We start from the raw sequence: 15,967 nt of genomic DNA on the forward strand, positions 1-15,967 counted from the left end.
GGATAAGTGTTCCTTTGGTGTATACACAGGTGAGTGTGATTGGATAAGTGTTCCCTTGGTGTATACACAGGTGAGTGTGATTGGATAAGTGTTCCCTTGGTGTATACACAGGTGAGTTATGATTGTATAAGTGTTCCCTTGGTGTATACACAGGTAAGTGTGATTGTATAAGTGTTCCCTTGGTGTATACACAGGTGAGTGTGATTGGATAAGTGTTCCCTTGGTGTATACACAGGTAAGTGTGATTGTATAAGTGTTCCCTTGGTGTATACACAGGTGAGTGTGATTGGATAAGTGTTCCCTTGGTGTATACACAGGTGAGTTATGATTGTATAAGTGTTCCCTTGGTGTATACACAGGTGAGTGTGATTGGATAAGTGTTCCCTTGGTGTATACACAGGTGAGTTATGATTGTATAAGTGTTCCCTTGGTGTATACACAGGTGAGTGTGATTGGATAAGTGTTCCCTTGGTGTATACACAGGTGAGTTATGATTGTATAAGTGTTGCCTTGGTGTATACACAGGTGAGTGTGATTGGATAAGTGTTCCCTTGGTGTATACACAGGTGAGTTATGATTGTATAAGTGTTCCCTTGGTGTATACACAGGTGAGTGTGATTGGATAAGTGTTCCCTTGGTGTATACACAGGTGAGTTATGATTGTATAAGTGTTCCCTTGGTGTATACACAGGTGAGTGTGATTGGATAAGTGTTCCTTTGGTGTATACACAGGTGAGTGTGATTGGATAAGTGTTCCCTTGGTGTATACACAGGTGAGTGTGATTGGATAAGTGTTCCTTTGGTGTATACACAGGTGAGTGTGATTGGATAAGTGTTCCCTTGGTGTATACACAGGTGAGTGTGATTGGATAAGTGTTCCCTTGGTGTATACACAGGTGAGTTATGATTGTATAAGTGTTCCCTTGGTGTATACACAGGTGAGTGTGATTGTATAAGTGTTCCCTTGGTGTATACACAGGTGAGTGTGATTGTATAAGTGTTTCCTTGGTGTATACACAGGTGAGTTATGATTGGATAAGTGTTCCCTTGGTGTATACACAGATGAGTTATGATTGTATAACTGTTCCCTTGGTGTATACACAGGTAAGTGTGATTGGATAAGTGTTCCCTTGGTGTATACACAGGTAAGTGTGATTGTATAAGTGTTCCCTTGGTGTATACACAGGTGAGTGTGATTGTATAAGTGTTCCCTTGGTGTATACACAGGTGAGTTATGATTGGATAAGTGTTCCCTTGGTGTATACACAGATGAGTTATGATTGTATAACTGTTCCCTTGGTGTATACACAGGTAAGTGTGATTGGATAAGTGTTCCCTTGGTGTATACACAGCTGAGTTATGATTGTATAAGTGTTCCCTTGGTGTATACACAGGTGAGTGTGATTGTGTAAGTGTTCCCTTGGTGTATACACAGGTGAGTTATGATTGGATAAGTGTTCCCTTGGTGTCTACACAGCTGAGTTATGATTGTATAAGTGTTCCCTTGGTGTATACACAGGTGAGTTATGATTGGATAAGTGTTCCCTTGGTGTATACACAGCTGAGTTATGATTGTATAAGTGTTCCCTTGGTGTATACACAGGTAAGTGTGATTGTATAAGTGTTCCCTTGGTGTATACACAGGTAAGTGTGATTGTATAAGTGTTCCCTTGGTGTATACACAGGTGAGTTATGATTGGATAAGTGTTCCCTTGGTGTATACACAGCTGAGTTATGATTGGATTAGTGTTCCCTTGGTGTATACACAGGTAAGTGTGATTGGATAAGTGTTCCCTTGGTGTATACACAGGTAAGTGTCTTCATTGATATGTTGAACACCACTTTTGAAATCATTTCTTCAGATATTACCTGTCATATTGATATCAAACCCCAAAATGTGATCTTCACAAGTTGTTACTGGTTTTGTCTATTGTTCTTCTCAAGTTGTTACTATTGTTGTCTATTGTTGTCAAGTTGTTGCTATTGTTGCCTATTGTTCTTCTCAAGTTGTTGCTATTGTTGTCTATTGTTCTCAAGTTGTTACCATTGTTGTCTATTGTTCTTCTCAAGTTGTCACCATTGTTGTCTATTGTTCTTCTCAAGTTTTTACCATTGTTGTCTATTGTTCTTCACAGGTTGTTACAATTGTTGTTTACACATATTTTCTGGCTAAATTGTTCGCTGCCCAGTTTCTGAATCCTTCATCAAATATCGAGAGTTTCTGGCTAGACTTGTACTTCCCAGTGCTGACAGTGATAGAGTTCTTCTTCTACTTTGGATGGCTGAAAGTAAGTGAAGATGAGTTCAGATTTGGGTAACATAAGACTTTACAAGTAAAGACGATGACTATACCTATGTCAGTTCACAGAAATAATGTACATGGCACAGTGAAAGCTATGTAGATTATAATATTATGTGCTTGACTCAAACTGACACACAGTCGCCTAGTAATTTACATCAGACTTTGTATCACTCTCAACTCAGCTTCCTAATAAACAAATTTTCTCTGTTCTTTTCTCAAAGGTTGCTGAATCCATTATGAATCCATATGGAGCTGACGATGATGATTTTGAATTGAATTACCTGATAGACAGAAACTATCAGGTAACAATGTATAATATTTATAAATACAATGGGATGTCATGTCTATGCATGGTAACATAATATTTCTCATGATTTCAATGTCACAATCATTGTATAACTGCATATTATTCATCATTAAATACCATTGAGGCACTAATCTAACAAATCTGTATCAGTGAATATATTTTGGGATTGCCATGGTATTTTCACAATTTTGAATTCAAAATGGCTTCCAGTGATAATCATGTGCGTATATTTTTGTTGGGTTAAAAATTGACACAACACATTAGATTTTGTTGTTACTCCAGTCTAATTTCTAAGCTAGTCAAAATAATATAATAGATTTCAAACATAGTATTTGTGTGATGTCATATTTGCATTTTATAATTATACAAGTCATACGAAAGCTGGGTTGACTGAGGTTGAGTTTCTAGAAAAAAAATTTGATCAATTTGTTTGTATTTTTAGGTATAATTAACCAGCTCCCCCTTTTCATCACAAATTCACAAAATAGTCCTGTTTATAGTCTGCACATTCCTTCAAAAAATTGGGCCAAAAATAGCCACATTTTTTGAGTAAAAACTGAAAATTCACTCAAATATTGTCTGTTAGCTCCAAAATTAGGGTTCATTTCCATAAATATTGAAAACTATTAGAAAAAAAGTGCTGAATAATTTAGACGAAAGAAGTCTGGTGGTGGAAAGGTTAAAGGTTATGAATAGTGATGAGAGGAATTATTTTTATGAAACAAATTTCAAATAAAATATGTTTTTTTTTAAAGGTAGCATTGTTGATTGTTGATAACCTTCATGGCCGAATTCCCACTCTGGAGAAGGATAAGCACTGGGATGAACCAAAATTTGAGTTGCCATACACCGTAGCAACACTCAGAGGCAGACTAGCACGGACCTGGTTGGGATCAACCGTTGATGTTCTGTGAGTAGATCAGAATCAATATTATAAAATTTGTCAATATTTTTGTTTTAGATTAGATTGGTATTAGCTACGCTGTCGAGCTAATCATATTACTGATTGTCTGTCTTTGACGTCAGCATCAACTTTTAATCTTTTTCAACTTTTTCTTGATTGGACCTTTCTCAGATTTGTTCATTTTTTCCATTCTTTAATTGAAATGTGTGGAGCTATCTCAGCCGAGTGGCTGCTTGTTTAACTTACACTGATTGGAAATAGAAAGTGGTAACTTACCATAATATACTAATTGAAATCTGTTTCTCATATTACCTTACCTGGAGAGGGGATTTTTCAAGTAAATATAACCAAGTAGCACTGCATTGTGGGATTGAAATAGGTTTTAGTGTCAGTTACAACACTGAATGCAATTATTTTTTTTTTTTGAAGGTTGAAAGCTAAGGACTTCGTTATTGCCGTTCCCAATTCTATAATAAGCATTGGTCACTATGGTAACAATTCATCAAAAGATAGAGGTGACATTGAGTCCAAAGGTAAGAAAGATACTGGTACTGAACTGAAAAAAGAGACCAAAGATGGAGAGGAAGACCCGGTATGCAGTGTCACTGTGGAGGTGGAGACAGATTCTGATAAAGATGCTGCTCCTGGGACATCCAAAAAGGAGGATGTACAAACTGAAGATGAGAAGGTAACAGAGGTCGATAACAAGGACAAAGCTAGAGAAAAGCGAAAGGAGGTTATGTTTCGCAAGAAGACTGAAGTAGTTGTGACTCCAAGTGGAGCAAAGGTAGGGGAACCTATTATATTAAAAGTAAGGTTTTTTAGGAAATCATAAAAAAGGGCATTTTGTGAACAGTGCAGTACAAACTGGGGTAATTACAAATGTATTTGCATATTTAATTAGATGACTCTTATTGTTGAAAGTCACAAAATATTCATATATAAAATCCCACAATATTTTCTTTTAGATTGATGTAAGCTGACATGAGTGATTACTGCCAGAGTTTTGTTGAAATCCTCATCGTATTTGTTGATATTCTGGCAGTAATCACAAGTGTCTGTTACATCAACCTAAGAGAAAATATGGTGGGATTTTATATATGAATATTTTGTGACTTTCAACAATAAGAGTCATCTAATTAATTATGCAAATACATTTGTAATTATGTATTTGTCACATGCATATTCCTACAGCCAAAAATGTGTAACTGCAGAATATTGAGGGTGGAACTACTGCTATAAATAACATTAAATACTAAAACATCATTGCGTGTACTGAGTGAGCTGATTTTGTTGTTGCGATGGTGATCTATTTCACACGATTGCCTTGTGTTCGCTGTGTGGTGATTCTGCTCATTCATGATACTTCAATTTGTTTCAACCGATTTTTTTGAGAGAATAAATAATAATAATTATTCTGAAAATAAACACACGAGCTTTGCCAACAGTAACCATTTTTACCATAATTCATTATCAGACAGTACCGTATATACCGGTAAATCTGTAAGGTCCGAGCAACCCAATCTTCTGTAAGCGGGTTCAGTGAATACAATTTTTGCAATGTATATGAACTATGTGTTTTTTATCTGTCCTGTATTACATAACACTGGGGGGGGGGTACATCTAATGCATGTAATGGTAGATAGTGTGTTATGTACTTCCATGTACCTTTCCAGACAACCATTGTCCCAGACATCCTCTCCTACCAGACAATCTTACAGACATGCTCAACTTTTTGTATCCTTCTATTCTAGGTGGAAATTGTTGGATCAACATCACCTAATGTTGTCGTTTAAACATCATTTTTACTCACAAGATCGACTGGAATATGAAAGTGACTTGGGAATAACTTGAACATGACGTTGAATGTTTTCTTGAATGGACGAACAACTTGATGAAATGGGCTAATTGTAGCTGCCAGTATAGATATCATCGACAAAACACAATTTTTATCTTGAAATTTTAACTTTATTGCTAATAAGGTTGGAAGAAATAAAGATGTTATCAAACTTTTAAATCGTGAAAATTTAAAAGATAAAATTTTGAACTTGAACTGATAGAGTTATGGATAAGATATAATTACAGGTATTTGTATGGCAGTGACTTAAGAGTCTCTTAATTACAGTGTTATATCATCTCATTTTTTACATTTTGGTGTTTTATTATCGATAAATTAAGATTAAATATAATAAATCATAAATATTACTGAAATTGATTCATAACTAGATATCTGACTTTGTTTTCAATTATTTTCATTTTGTCAGTTATTTGATGTTAGTTCATATCAACCCAGTAAAAATGATGACTTTCACTTTGACAGTGATTCTCCCTGAGTTTTTAATTACTACTGTGACAGCCTTTATGGATTGAAAAATGGTCGAAATAAATGAAATTGAGATTCATATTTATTTTTTTTTTAAGACAATCGCAGGAAACTCACTGTCAAAAGTGAATATTTGCTACTACCACCAAATTTCCAATGGATCACTTTTAAAGTTTGTTTGGTTTTACAATTAATTCATCCTTGGAATCAATTAATTTATTGTATATTTGTATGTATTAATATTTCTGTGACTGTAAGGTATTTAAGTTTATATGTTTTCAGACTATCATGTGACATATTTATTGTTATGAATATTGGGTAAATGTGAGAAATATTTGATGATTCAGCAACATTTTCTCCAAAGAACACATCTTTACGAAACCACAGATGCTGGAACATCATGCGAGAGAAATAGCAAATTCTAACAAAAAATTATATCAGAATCAGAAACATTGTAGACTTGCAAAATCATCAGATATCATTTAGCACATAAATGAACATACAATCTCAGAGTAATAATAATTAAAAACTCAAAATTGATAAACGTATGTAAGCTTTATTGATTCATAACAATTTTGGTAAAATGTTTCAAAATTCACTTCCTTAAAAGTTTTGTTCTCTAAGTCAAGCATGACATTTCCATTTTTCTGTCTCGGTTTTCCAATTACCATATTACTCACTGCACTTAATCATAGTTGTAACATTTACTCTGGAACAGTGTGCTTGAATTGACATATTGTGTTTTCTTATTCGAATTGTTGATTAAACATATCAATTTTTGTTAACTTACTAAAAAAAGGAACAGATGGAACAGTTATGGGGATGAAATGTCATCATCTTCACTGTTGGTTTTAATAACAAATTTTTTTTTCGGGGAAACCTTACAATAGTTTTACCATGTTTTTTTTATTGTATTTTTTAGATCAAGATACATTTTGTACTTTAATCAGGGATTCAATGAATTCATTATTTTTTATTTAAAGGACGATTGTCGTCGGGCAATGCGTGTTCGAATATCATGTAAATAAACAATGTATTTTACACGCGTTGTATACGTCGCTATGAGTCCCAGATCGAACAGGACACGGCATGACGACTGCTGCCATTTAAGCTTTAATGAGTGAAAAAAAACTTATTAGATGTGAAGCTTTATTCATTTACACGCTTTTTGACTCCCATGTGCGAAGCACATAATGGGAGTCTTTGCAGTTAGTGTGTCTGTGTGTGTGTATGTGTGTGTGTGTGTGTGTGTGTGTGTGTGTATGTGTGTATGTGTGTCCGACTGTTCCACTGCTATCTCAAGAACCATACATTGGTTTTTGATGAAACTTGGTGCATAGATGCTCTGGGTCAATGCGCATATTTGATTAAGTTTTGGTAAAAATCCATGCTCGTTAATTACCTAATATGCATGATAATTAGCTGATTTTTAGCTGTTCTATGACTGTTCCACTGATATCTAAAGAACCACTCATTGGATTTTGATGAAACTTGGTACATAGATGCTCTGAACATATGCGCAGATTTGATTACTTTTTGGTAATAATCCGTGGATACTAATTACCTAATTTGCATAATGATTAGTCAATTTTCTGTTTTTCCACTGATATCTCAAGTACTAATCATCACATTTCAATGAAACTTGGTACATAGATGTCATATGACACTGCACAGACCTGATAGTTTTTATGGTAATATCAGTACATATTAATTACCTAATTTGCATAATTAATTAATTTTCAGCATTTGATACAAGTACTAATCATCACATTTCAATGAAACTTGGTACATAGATGTCATATGACACTGTACAGACCTGATAGTTTTTATGGTAATATCAGTACATATTAATTACCTAATTTGCATAATTAATTTTCAGCATTTGATATAAGTAATGAGCATTACATTTCAATGAAACGTGGTACTTACATACTCAAGGACTATGCAGAGATTGATTGTTTCCAATAAATATTTGTGCATATTAATCACCTAATTTGCATAATTAGTTAATTTTCAGCTTTTCCACGGGTATCTCAAGTACTAATCATCGCATTTCAATGAAACTTGGTACATAGATCCTTTAGGACTATGCAGAGACCTGATTAGTTTTAGGGCAAATAATTGTGCATATTAATTAACTAATTTGCATAATTAATTTTCAGCTTTTCTACTGATATCTAAAGTACTAATCATCACATTTCAATGAATCTAGAATTATGCAGACCCAATTAGTTTCCGGTAAATATTTGTGCATATTAATCACCTAATTTGCATAATTAACCAACTTTCACACTGATATCTCGGGTACTAAACATCACATATCAATGAATGTACATGGATGCTGTAGGACAATAGACAGACCTGGATAATTGTGGGCGAAAATCTGTACATAGTAATTACCTAATTTGCATAATTAACCAATTTTAAGCTTTCACACTGATATCTAAAGTACTAATTATTCCATTTCAATGAAACTTAGTACAAAGATGCTCTAGGACAATGTACAAACCTAATTAGTTTGGGGTAAAAATCTGTTCATATTAATTCCCTAATAAGCATAATAATTCATAATTTTTTGGTTCTAATCACATTTCAATTAAACTTGGAAACATAGATTTTCTGTTACATTGCGCAGACCTCATTAGTTTTACACTCAAATCTGTTCATATTAATTTTCTGATTTGCATAATTAGTTTTCAGCTAAGTAATTTCGAATTATATTTAATGCGTCTCCAATACTCTCGGCACATGGGAGTTCTTTCTAAGCTTTCTTTGATTTTTTTTAAGATTATTTATTTTTTTTGGTATGTCCAAGAGAAAAATTGTAGTGGCTTCTATCACAATATTTCTGTTTTAAAATATAATATATGTTGAATACTTTTACCTAACTTTGTAGTTTTACCATTATGTGGATATTTATAGTGCGAACTAGCTGATTCTGATAAATAAATTGGAAAACAGAATTTCCCAACAGTAATGAAAACAAGTACAAAGTGTTTATTATAAAGTTGGATTCGTTTGATATTAATTTACTCCATATTCCGTCTAATTTATATAAGTCTAGGTGCCCACCTATATAAGTAAACAGGTGTGTGGTGTTAAAAATCAATTATATATCTGTGAAGAACAATTTGACTTTCCTCTCTGATTTGTATCCGTATGATTTTGTCACTTAATAAACCCAAGTTGGAGCCAAGTCAGAGTGACTTAGAAGATTTTGTCTGATTGGCTACGCATCCCTAACAGCAAGCCAATCAGAAATCAGCTTATTTGCTGACTGGTTCTTTCAACAAATCAAATCCTATCATTGACTAAACTGTCTGACTGGTCATCATGTACAATGCTGTCTGGAGAAAGTCAGCCTATACGTGTTACATGGTTCATTTGAAAAGCATACATGGTAATGTATATTGCATTGTGTTGCACATGCCATCAAAACAAAGTTTACCATCATAAAAGTGTGTGATGTGTAAACAAAAAAACAAAAAGATTGATCGGAAAAAATTATGTCTGGTTACTCCTATTCTGTTTGGTGGTGCCCTTTCGCCTTGACAGTAGCCAGAAGTAGTTAAGTAAACCTACTTTGGGGAACAATTGAATTTCCCTGATTATGCTCTATCATTTTTGTTTTTCAGTTGTTATACTAATATGTCTTCCATGCCAACATAAAGCTAACACATAATATTCCTTAGTGTTTTGCGACAGGCTTGTTATAATCAACGTCCACTCACATTGTGACCAATTAGAAATCCCTGTCTCCACAAATAAAGTACTTTGTTGGGATATTATACCCTTGAATTTCAAGTTAAACTTGAAATTGAGTTCTTTCTTTTGGGGGACATAAAACAAACTTCAAGCTAAATAACTATTATCCGATTTATATTACTAGTAATTAATTCACGAGGGCGCAAGTTTGCGTTTTTAGCTACCACTAGAGGGCGCCATCACGATGTGTTAATTGGAGTTCCTTTAAAGGGCTCAAGTATTAATGCATTGACTATGAAAACGACAAAACAGCCTTGCTTCATCAGAGAGCAATTTTAAAATATCATTTTGTTTTGTTTTTTGTTACAAAGAGACTATTATAATAATTGCCTTTTCGATATATATGGAATTTCATTGAACGTTTGCACTTCCAAAGCCAAGCAACAAGTTGGCTAAAACATTCTCAGTACAATAAACAGAATCTGAACAACGTTCAGTAACTAAGAGTTAGCAGGCAATATAGTGTTATTCACTGGGTGAGCCAATGATAATCACACAGTGACTTCCTGCAAAACTAATTAGTATAAACTAATTATTTATTATTTTGACACGCAGAGGGGAAATATATAATAGTGGGAGTGGGAGAATCGTTACCTGCGCATGCGTCAGACGGTAATCGCGCGTCGTTGATTACTAACATGCGACTACCCATGAGTCTTTGCGTTTTTAGAGCACGTTGTTATCGTCGCTTGGAACTCAATCCCCGCGCCTGCGCAGAAGACGACCCCTCCGCTTTAAACCTTTAACTTGACTTATATCTACAAGTCAAAATATTTTTTCACTTTAAAACTAACAATTGAGACAAAAGTGCATCAAACTATTGTGAATGATCACTATGGGAATCAAAACTGGATTTTTAGATTTAAAGCGGGGGAGTCGTCACCTGCGCAGTTGGTTGGTAAGGTCATCATTCACACATTCTTTGCTGCATGGTGGACCAGGATTAAATGGCCTAGCTAAGCCAGTTCAACAGTATTTAGTCCATTGGAATATTGATCAAGCTGCAAACCACTTATCACTTGGTGATTAGCAGACTATGAACTAAAAGAAAGTCTAATGAAGGTAGGATATAAACAAAATATTTTTTCCTGCATATTTATATTGTCACCTGGCTATTCTGTATTGTCTATCCATATGTCAGTCATCAACGATTCAATATTTTACTTCTTGAAAACAACCAGTCAGATTGGTTTGAACTTGCCTTGCCATGAATGATTGACCAACACAAGTTTGAAAATGTGAAGGGATTCATTTCATTTAACACCCTTGGCGCTATAAATATATATATGGGCCATTGACTATGTACACTGATGTATAATATATTTTTTGACGAAATCGTTGATGGAGTGGACCATTGCATTCTTTTAATAGGCCATTGATGAGAAAAACAAACAGCCCATTATACAGCAGGATATAAAAAAACTTATATTTTGTAAAAAACATATATATATATACCAGTAATATATCTTTCCTACCCACTCTCTGTGGACAGACACAGCACTATGACTAAGTTTTCCAAGCCTCTTGCTGATTACCCGAGGCTGTGTCTGAGAGTAATGTCATGAATTTGTTTTCGCGTATCTGTTGACCGACTTAATTAGCTGATTATTAGCGAATTGCTGTGTTATGTCTGTCATCGTTCAGGCCTAATTGAAGTTTTGAACGGAACTTGGCTCAGTGATTTGGAACTAATTACCAGATAACCGTCGCAATTTTGACAGTTGATATTCATAGTTATTAATTTAGCGAACGATTAATCAAAAGATATGACGTATTCAGTACTTAGTGTGATTGGCTTTATGATTGAAGGTTTACGCCTTAGAGTCTTTTTACTGTTTTGTAATTGGTTAGAGTTTTGAAAATGAATAAAGAGAGTTTGAGTTGGTCTTGGGGAGACAGCACGATAGACGCAGTAGAGAGAGAGAGTGCAGTCCTGGGCAGTCGAGAGTCGAGTCCTGGGGCGAGCCTTGAGGCAGTCCAGTCTTGGGCTAGTCTTGGGTCAGCCTTGCGAGAGTCTTGGGGACTTTTCCCCAGGGCGCTGTGTCTTATAGAGTGCTCGAAAGATCGACTAAGACGAGAGCTGAAACGTATTTCGTTGTATGTGTCTTATTTGACTGTAAAGTTAAAGTGACATTCCTGATCCCGTACCTCAAGGGGACGAGATATAGAGACGAGACGAGTTTCCCCCCTGACAAGTGTGGAGAACCCCGAGAAAGAAGATTTCCCCCTGATAGTAAACTGAAACAGAGTCTGACTGAAAATCACATACAGGATACTCTGTATAGGCCTTATTTTATATCTTTTCATATGAAGGGGGAAATGTCTGCCCTTGTCATCATGTTTGTCTCTAGCGTAAACTATTGTGTAGCAGTTTTTAGCTCCCATTGGTGCAAAACACAAGCGGGGTAGTGATCATTTTGCTGAGTCTGTGAATACAAACTATAAAAAAAATAAGCAAATTCATATGCAAACATGATTCGTTTTTGAGTAATTTTCGCACCGTTTATTCAAACAAATTTGCTACGTAGTTAGGGAATATTCTGTATTTTCTCCAATTTGAAATCTTGTATAATTCTGTAGCAAATTGAAATTTAATCTGTTTAGTTTATTATTAAACTGCATCTCAATCAAACTTAAGTACCAGTAAACACATTTTTTATGGGCAAAATGATAATTATGCAAAGTTTTTACTGATGTATTCTGTATTCACATAGGATCAACAGAGTTTAACTTCGATTGTCCAATCTTTTTCAAATTTTGATATTTTATTAATCAGTTTGGATGTTAGGCCAAGTTTGTTTTTGGTATGTGTTTTATATATTATTCAAATTATTGGTGAAATTTCAGTTAAAATTGTCTGCATATGATTACAATAGTCATTTTTTTACTCCCAATGGGGGTCTTTGCAGTTAGTGTGTCTGTATGTGTGTGTGCGTGTGTGTATGTGTGTTTGTCCGTCCGTCTGTCTGTCTGTATATTCCACTGATATCTCAAGAACCATATGTTGGTTTTTGATGAAACTTAATGCATAGATCTTCTAACTAATGTGCAGATTTGATTAAATTTTGGTAGAAACCATGCATATTAATTATCTAATTTGCATGATAATTAGCTAGTATTTAGTTTTTAACAGTAGTGTTCACGTTAGAGATCTTGACATGTGCCGAAACTTGTGTATGAACAACATGTGTAATGTTTTTTGATTTGTGATCAAGTTCAAGAGTTCAACTTGGTTGGTTTTTGTGCCTCCTAATCATTTCTCAAACATACCTCAGAATGTGTTTAACGTTGTTGCAAAAGCTTAATTTGAAATGTTAATGTAGCCACATATAACTGGTAACTGTTTTATTTAAATTTAATCTATAAATTAAGTGGGTAATTTGCATATTATTTATCAAGTCTTGGCATTTCCCACTGATTTGATGTGAAATAGTTTCATTACGAAGTCCGAAAACAGGGACTATTAAGGTAGCGGTTTGAGTGGTTTGTCTCCGCCCCTGTTTGTTTCACAGATTAGTCATTTGCATATGAATGTGCCAGACACAAGGTCACACAGCCACTGAAAAAAAATCATTGATTTTGGTGTTTTCATATGCCGAATTTATCCAATTATAGCTATCCCATTCTTTTATTTTTTGGTTTCCAATAGCCTTACACATTTGGATGTCCCTACACATGGTAAAACAGACCTTGATGGGAAAACAAATTGATTGTGCCGATAAACAAGCTTGAAAATCTTTGCTGTTACTTCATGGACGTTTTCTAGGAGTTTATGTTTTTCAAAATACAAGGTCTTTAACAAAAAATAACGTATACTTATTGTCGTCGGATTAACACCAAATTTTCACAGCTTTAAGGTGACAATGAGAGGAACTTGAATGTGTCCAGACAAACTATTTCATCGATTATTTACCAACGAGTTCTGGTTTGAGTTGGGGGCAATGCGACTAAAACAGTAATTGAAATTCAGGACACTATTTTTTAAAACGCGTTGCTTGAATAACACTAACCAGACACATTCAATTTACCAGATTATTGAACAACTAGGAAAAGTGAAAAAAATACTTCTTATCGCCAGCATAAATGCGTAATTATTTTTTTTTACAGAAAAAGTAATTTTTTACCTTTGATTGAGTAACGCGTCGTAGATTGCAGATACGGGCATGCAAAATACACTTGTGAAAAGCTTGAAGTCTGGCGATTCTAAAAATATATATTTTCCCGGGTCTATTTGTAGTCATTTACTCACAATTAGAAGATGAAAACAAGTATGCAAATAATAGTCCCGCTACCTTAATTTGGGTTCATTCCGTCCGTCCGTATGTCCGGAGCTATATCTCGGCCACCCATGGACAGATTTCATTCAAACTTTACATGAAGACAATACATAATGTCCTACATATGCGTGTCAAGTTACCGCAAAAATGGCCGACTGGCGGCCATCTTGGATGTTGCTATTTTTAATACCTAAACGTGTCCGCAGCAGCTTCTCGGAGATGACTGGGCCGATTTGGATCAAAGTTGGTATGATGATCATACATTTTGGGTTGTAGGTGCACGTCATTTTTTTTCGTGATTCGAACAAATATGGCCGACTGGCGGCCATCTTGTTTTTCATGGTACCCATGATACTTTCTCTACAACGACAGTATACCAATAGATACATCAACATGAACATTATTTTTGTAATTTGCCCAATGTCAAATTCTCGTGTAAAAGCACTAAATCATAATTTTTTACAAATCCATCTCCTATTAATGGTTTTAATCTAATCTCAATGACTTCATCAGCATCAAATTGATATGTCAGATCACAAAATTTTAGACGGGGACTGTGTTATTAACAATGACTTGTTCATTTATATTATCTGTTTTATCTACTCAGCAGTGGTACCTGATATTAGTGATGTGCTCCAATTTATAACAGGATATAGAACTTTGCCAGAATTCAACATATCTATAACATTTTCAAAAGATGAAACTATAAAGTTGCCAGACCCAGGAGTATGCACAGAAGAAGTTAGCATAGCAACAAGTCATGCAGTATTCGCAGATTTCAAGAAAGCATTTGATTGTGCAGTTTCTTGTCAACGAACAGGATTTGGCAGGTATTAAACCATGTTTGTTTGAGAGATACAAAATATAAATCATATAAATCATTCTTGTCTTACCATAGTGTGAAAAAGTAAGTTGTATGATTGATGTTTACTGGTTTTTTTTGCATGCTGTTTATAAATTTCATTGGAAGAATCTATTAAACCCATCCCAGTGATGGGATAATTTTAATACCTTATGGTTATAAGTTTAAAGAATTAAGAGTATGGTCACTGTACCACTGCATGTACTTACAATTTTTTGTTTATATTCAACATGTAAAGTTATTATAGTTATCTAAACATGTTACCCAATCTGGTTAAAATCTTACGTAAGTTTTAAGCTGTAGTTGTTTTAATAATATATAACTACTGATGTATGCACCAATCAGGACACTTTCTAGAGTCACACTCTGTTTTAGTATAGCTCACTCTAATTGGTAGACAGATGGCATCAAATGAGAACAGCTGGATTGAACAAAATGTAGGGAAGTTCAGGTGTAGTAAGAGACAACATCTACACCTGTATTGGAAGAATAAGCAATCATCCACCTGAATACCTACGTCATATTTTAATATATCAGACTGCATGTTAACTGTACATCATGATTATAAATGTGTTAAACACTACATATTAAGAAATGTGCTTTAGTCTGTAATATACTCTGTTGAGTACTCATAAATAATAGCTTCATACAAGCTATTCATTTTTATAAATTATATTTTCTTTGAAAACAAGTGCATTCTAAAATTGTATGCTATACATCAAACCATGACCTTGTTTGTCAATTTATTCATCATTTAAAACCATGACCGTTTATTATTTTATTAAGTACTGTCTATGCATGTCCCAAATGTTTCTTGCACCAAAATACTGGCATCAAATCTGTTGCTAGTTTATAGCAAGTTTTTGTGTAAAATGGCGGTTATCATAATTAGATAATCGTTACTATAAACTGGTTTGATAATGTACTACTATCTGACTCAGATGTTACCTGAAACTTGACCACACCTATTTCAACAAATTAATGAGTTGTTTGATACTGAAGTCTGTTATGTTAATTCTGATATTGTATTCTGCCTTTTGCTCTTACAGCTATAGTATCACATTTAGTGATTTGAAGTAGGTGGCTACATATGTATCTTGAGTTTCTGTTAACGTATTGTAAATCAAACTTGTGACTTGGAATTGAGTTATTGATATAATGAAATGTTTATCATTGAAACATGCATACATGTAATACTAGTAAAACTAAAATTGTACAGTACAAAGT

At 34.3% G+C, this 15,967-nt stretch overlaps 1 protein-coding gene across 1 annotated transcript in view; it reads left to right on the plus strand.

The window, feature by feature from the left end:
* Positions 1-6,877, plus strand: part of LOC102805500 (bestrophin-4-like) — a 32,100-nt gene extending 25,223 nt beyond the window's left edge. The window contains exons 5-9 of the mRNA XM_085500117.1: positions 2,136-2,288; positions 2,524-2,604; positions 3,365-3,519; positions 3,943-4,300; positions 5,268-6,877. Coding sequence (XP_085356243.1) covers positions 2,136-2,288; positions 2,524-2,604; positions 3,365-3,519; positions 3,943-4,300; positions 5,268-5,309 — 789 coding nt within the window. The 3' untranslated portion in view covers positions 5,310-6,877. The remainder of the gene's footprint in view (positions 1-2,135; positions 2,289-2,523; positions 2,605-3,364; positions 3,520-3,942; positions 4,301-5,267) is intronic.
* The last annotated feature ends 9,090 nt before the right edge of the window (positions 6,878-15,967 follow it).

The sequence above is a fragment of the Saccoglossus kowalevskii genome, chromosome 6 (genome assembly GCF_978046115.1).
Source record: "Saccoglossus kowalevskii chromosome 6, keSacKowa6.1, whole genome shotgun sequence".
Classification (NCBI taxonomy): domain Eukaryota; kingdom Metazoa; phylum Hemichordata; class Enteropneusta; family Harrimaniidae; genus Saccoglossus; species Saccoglossus kowalevskii.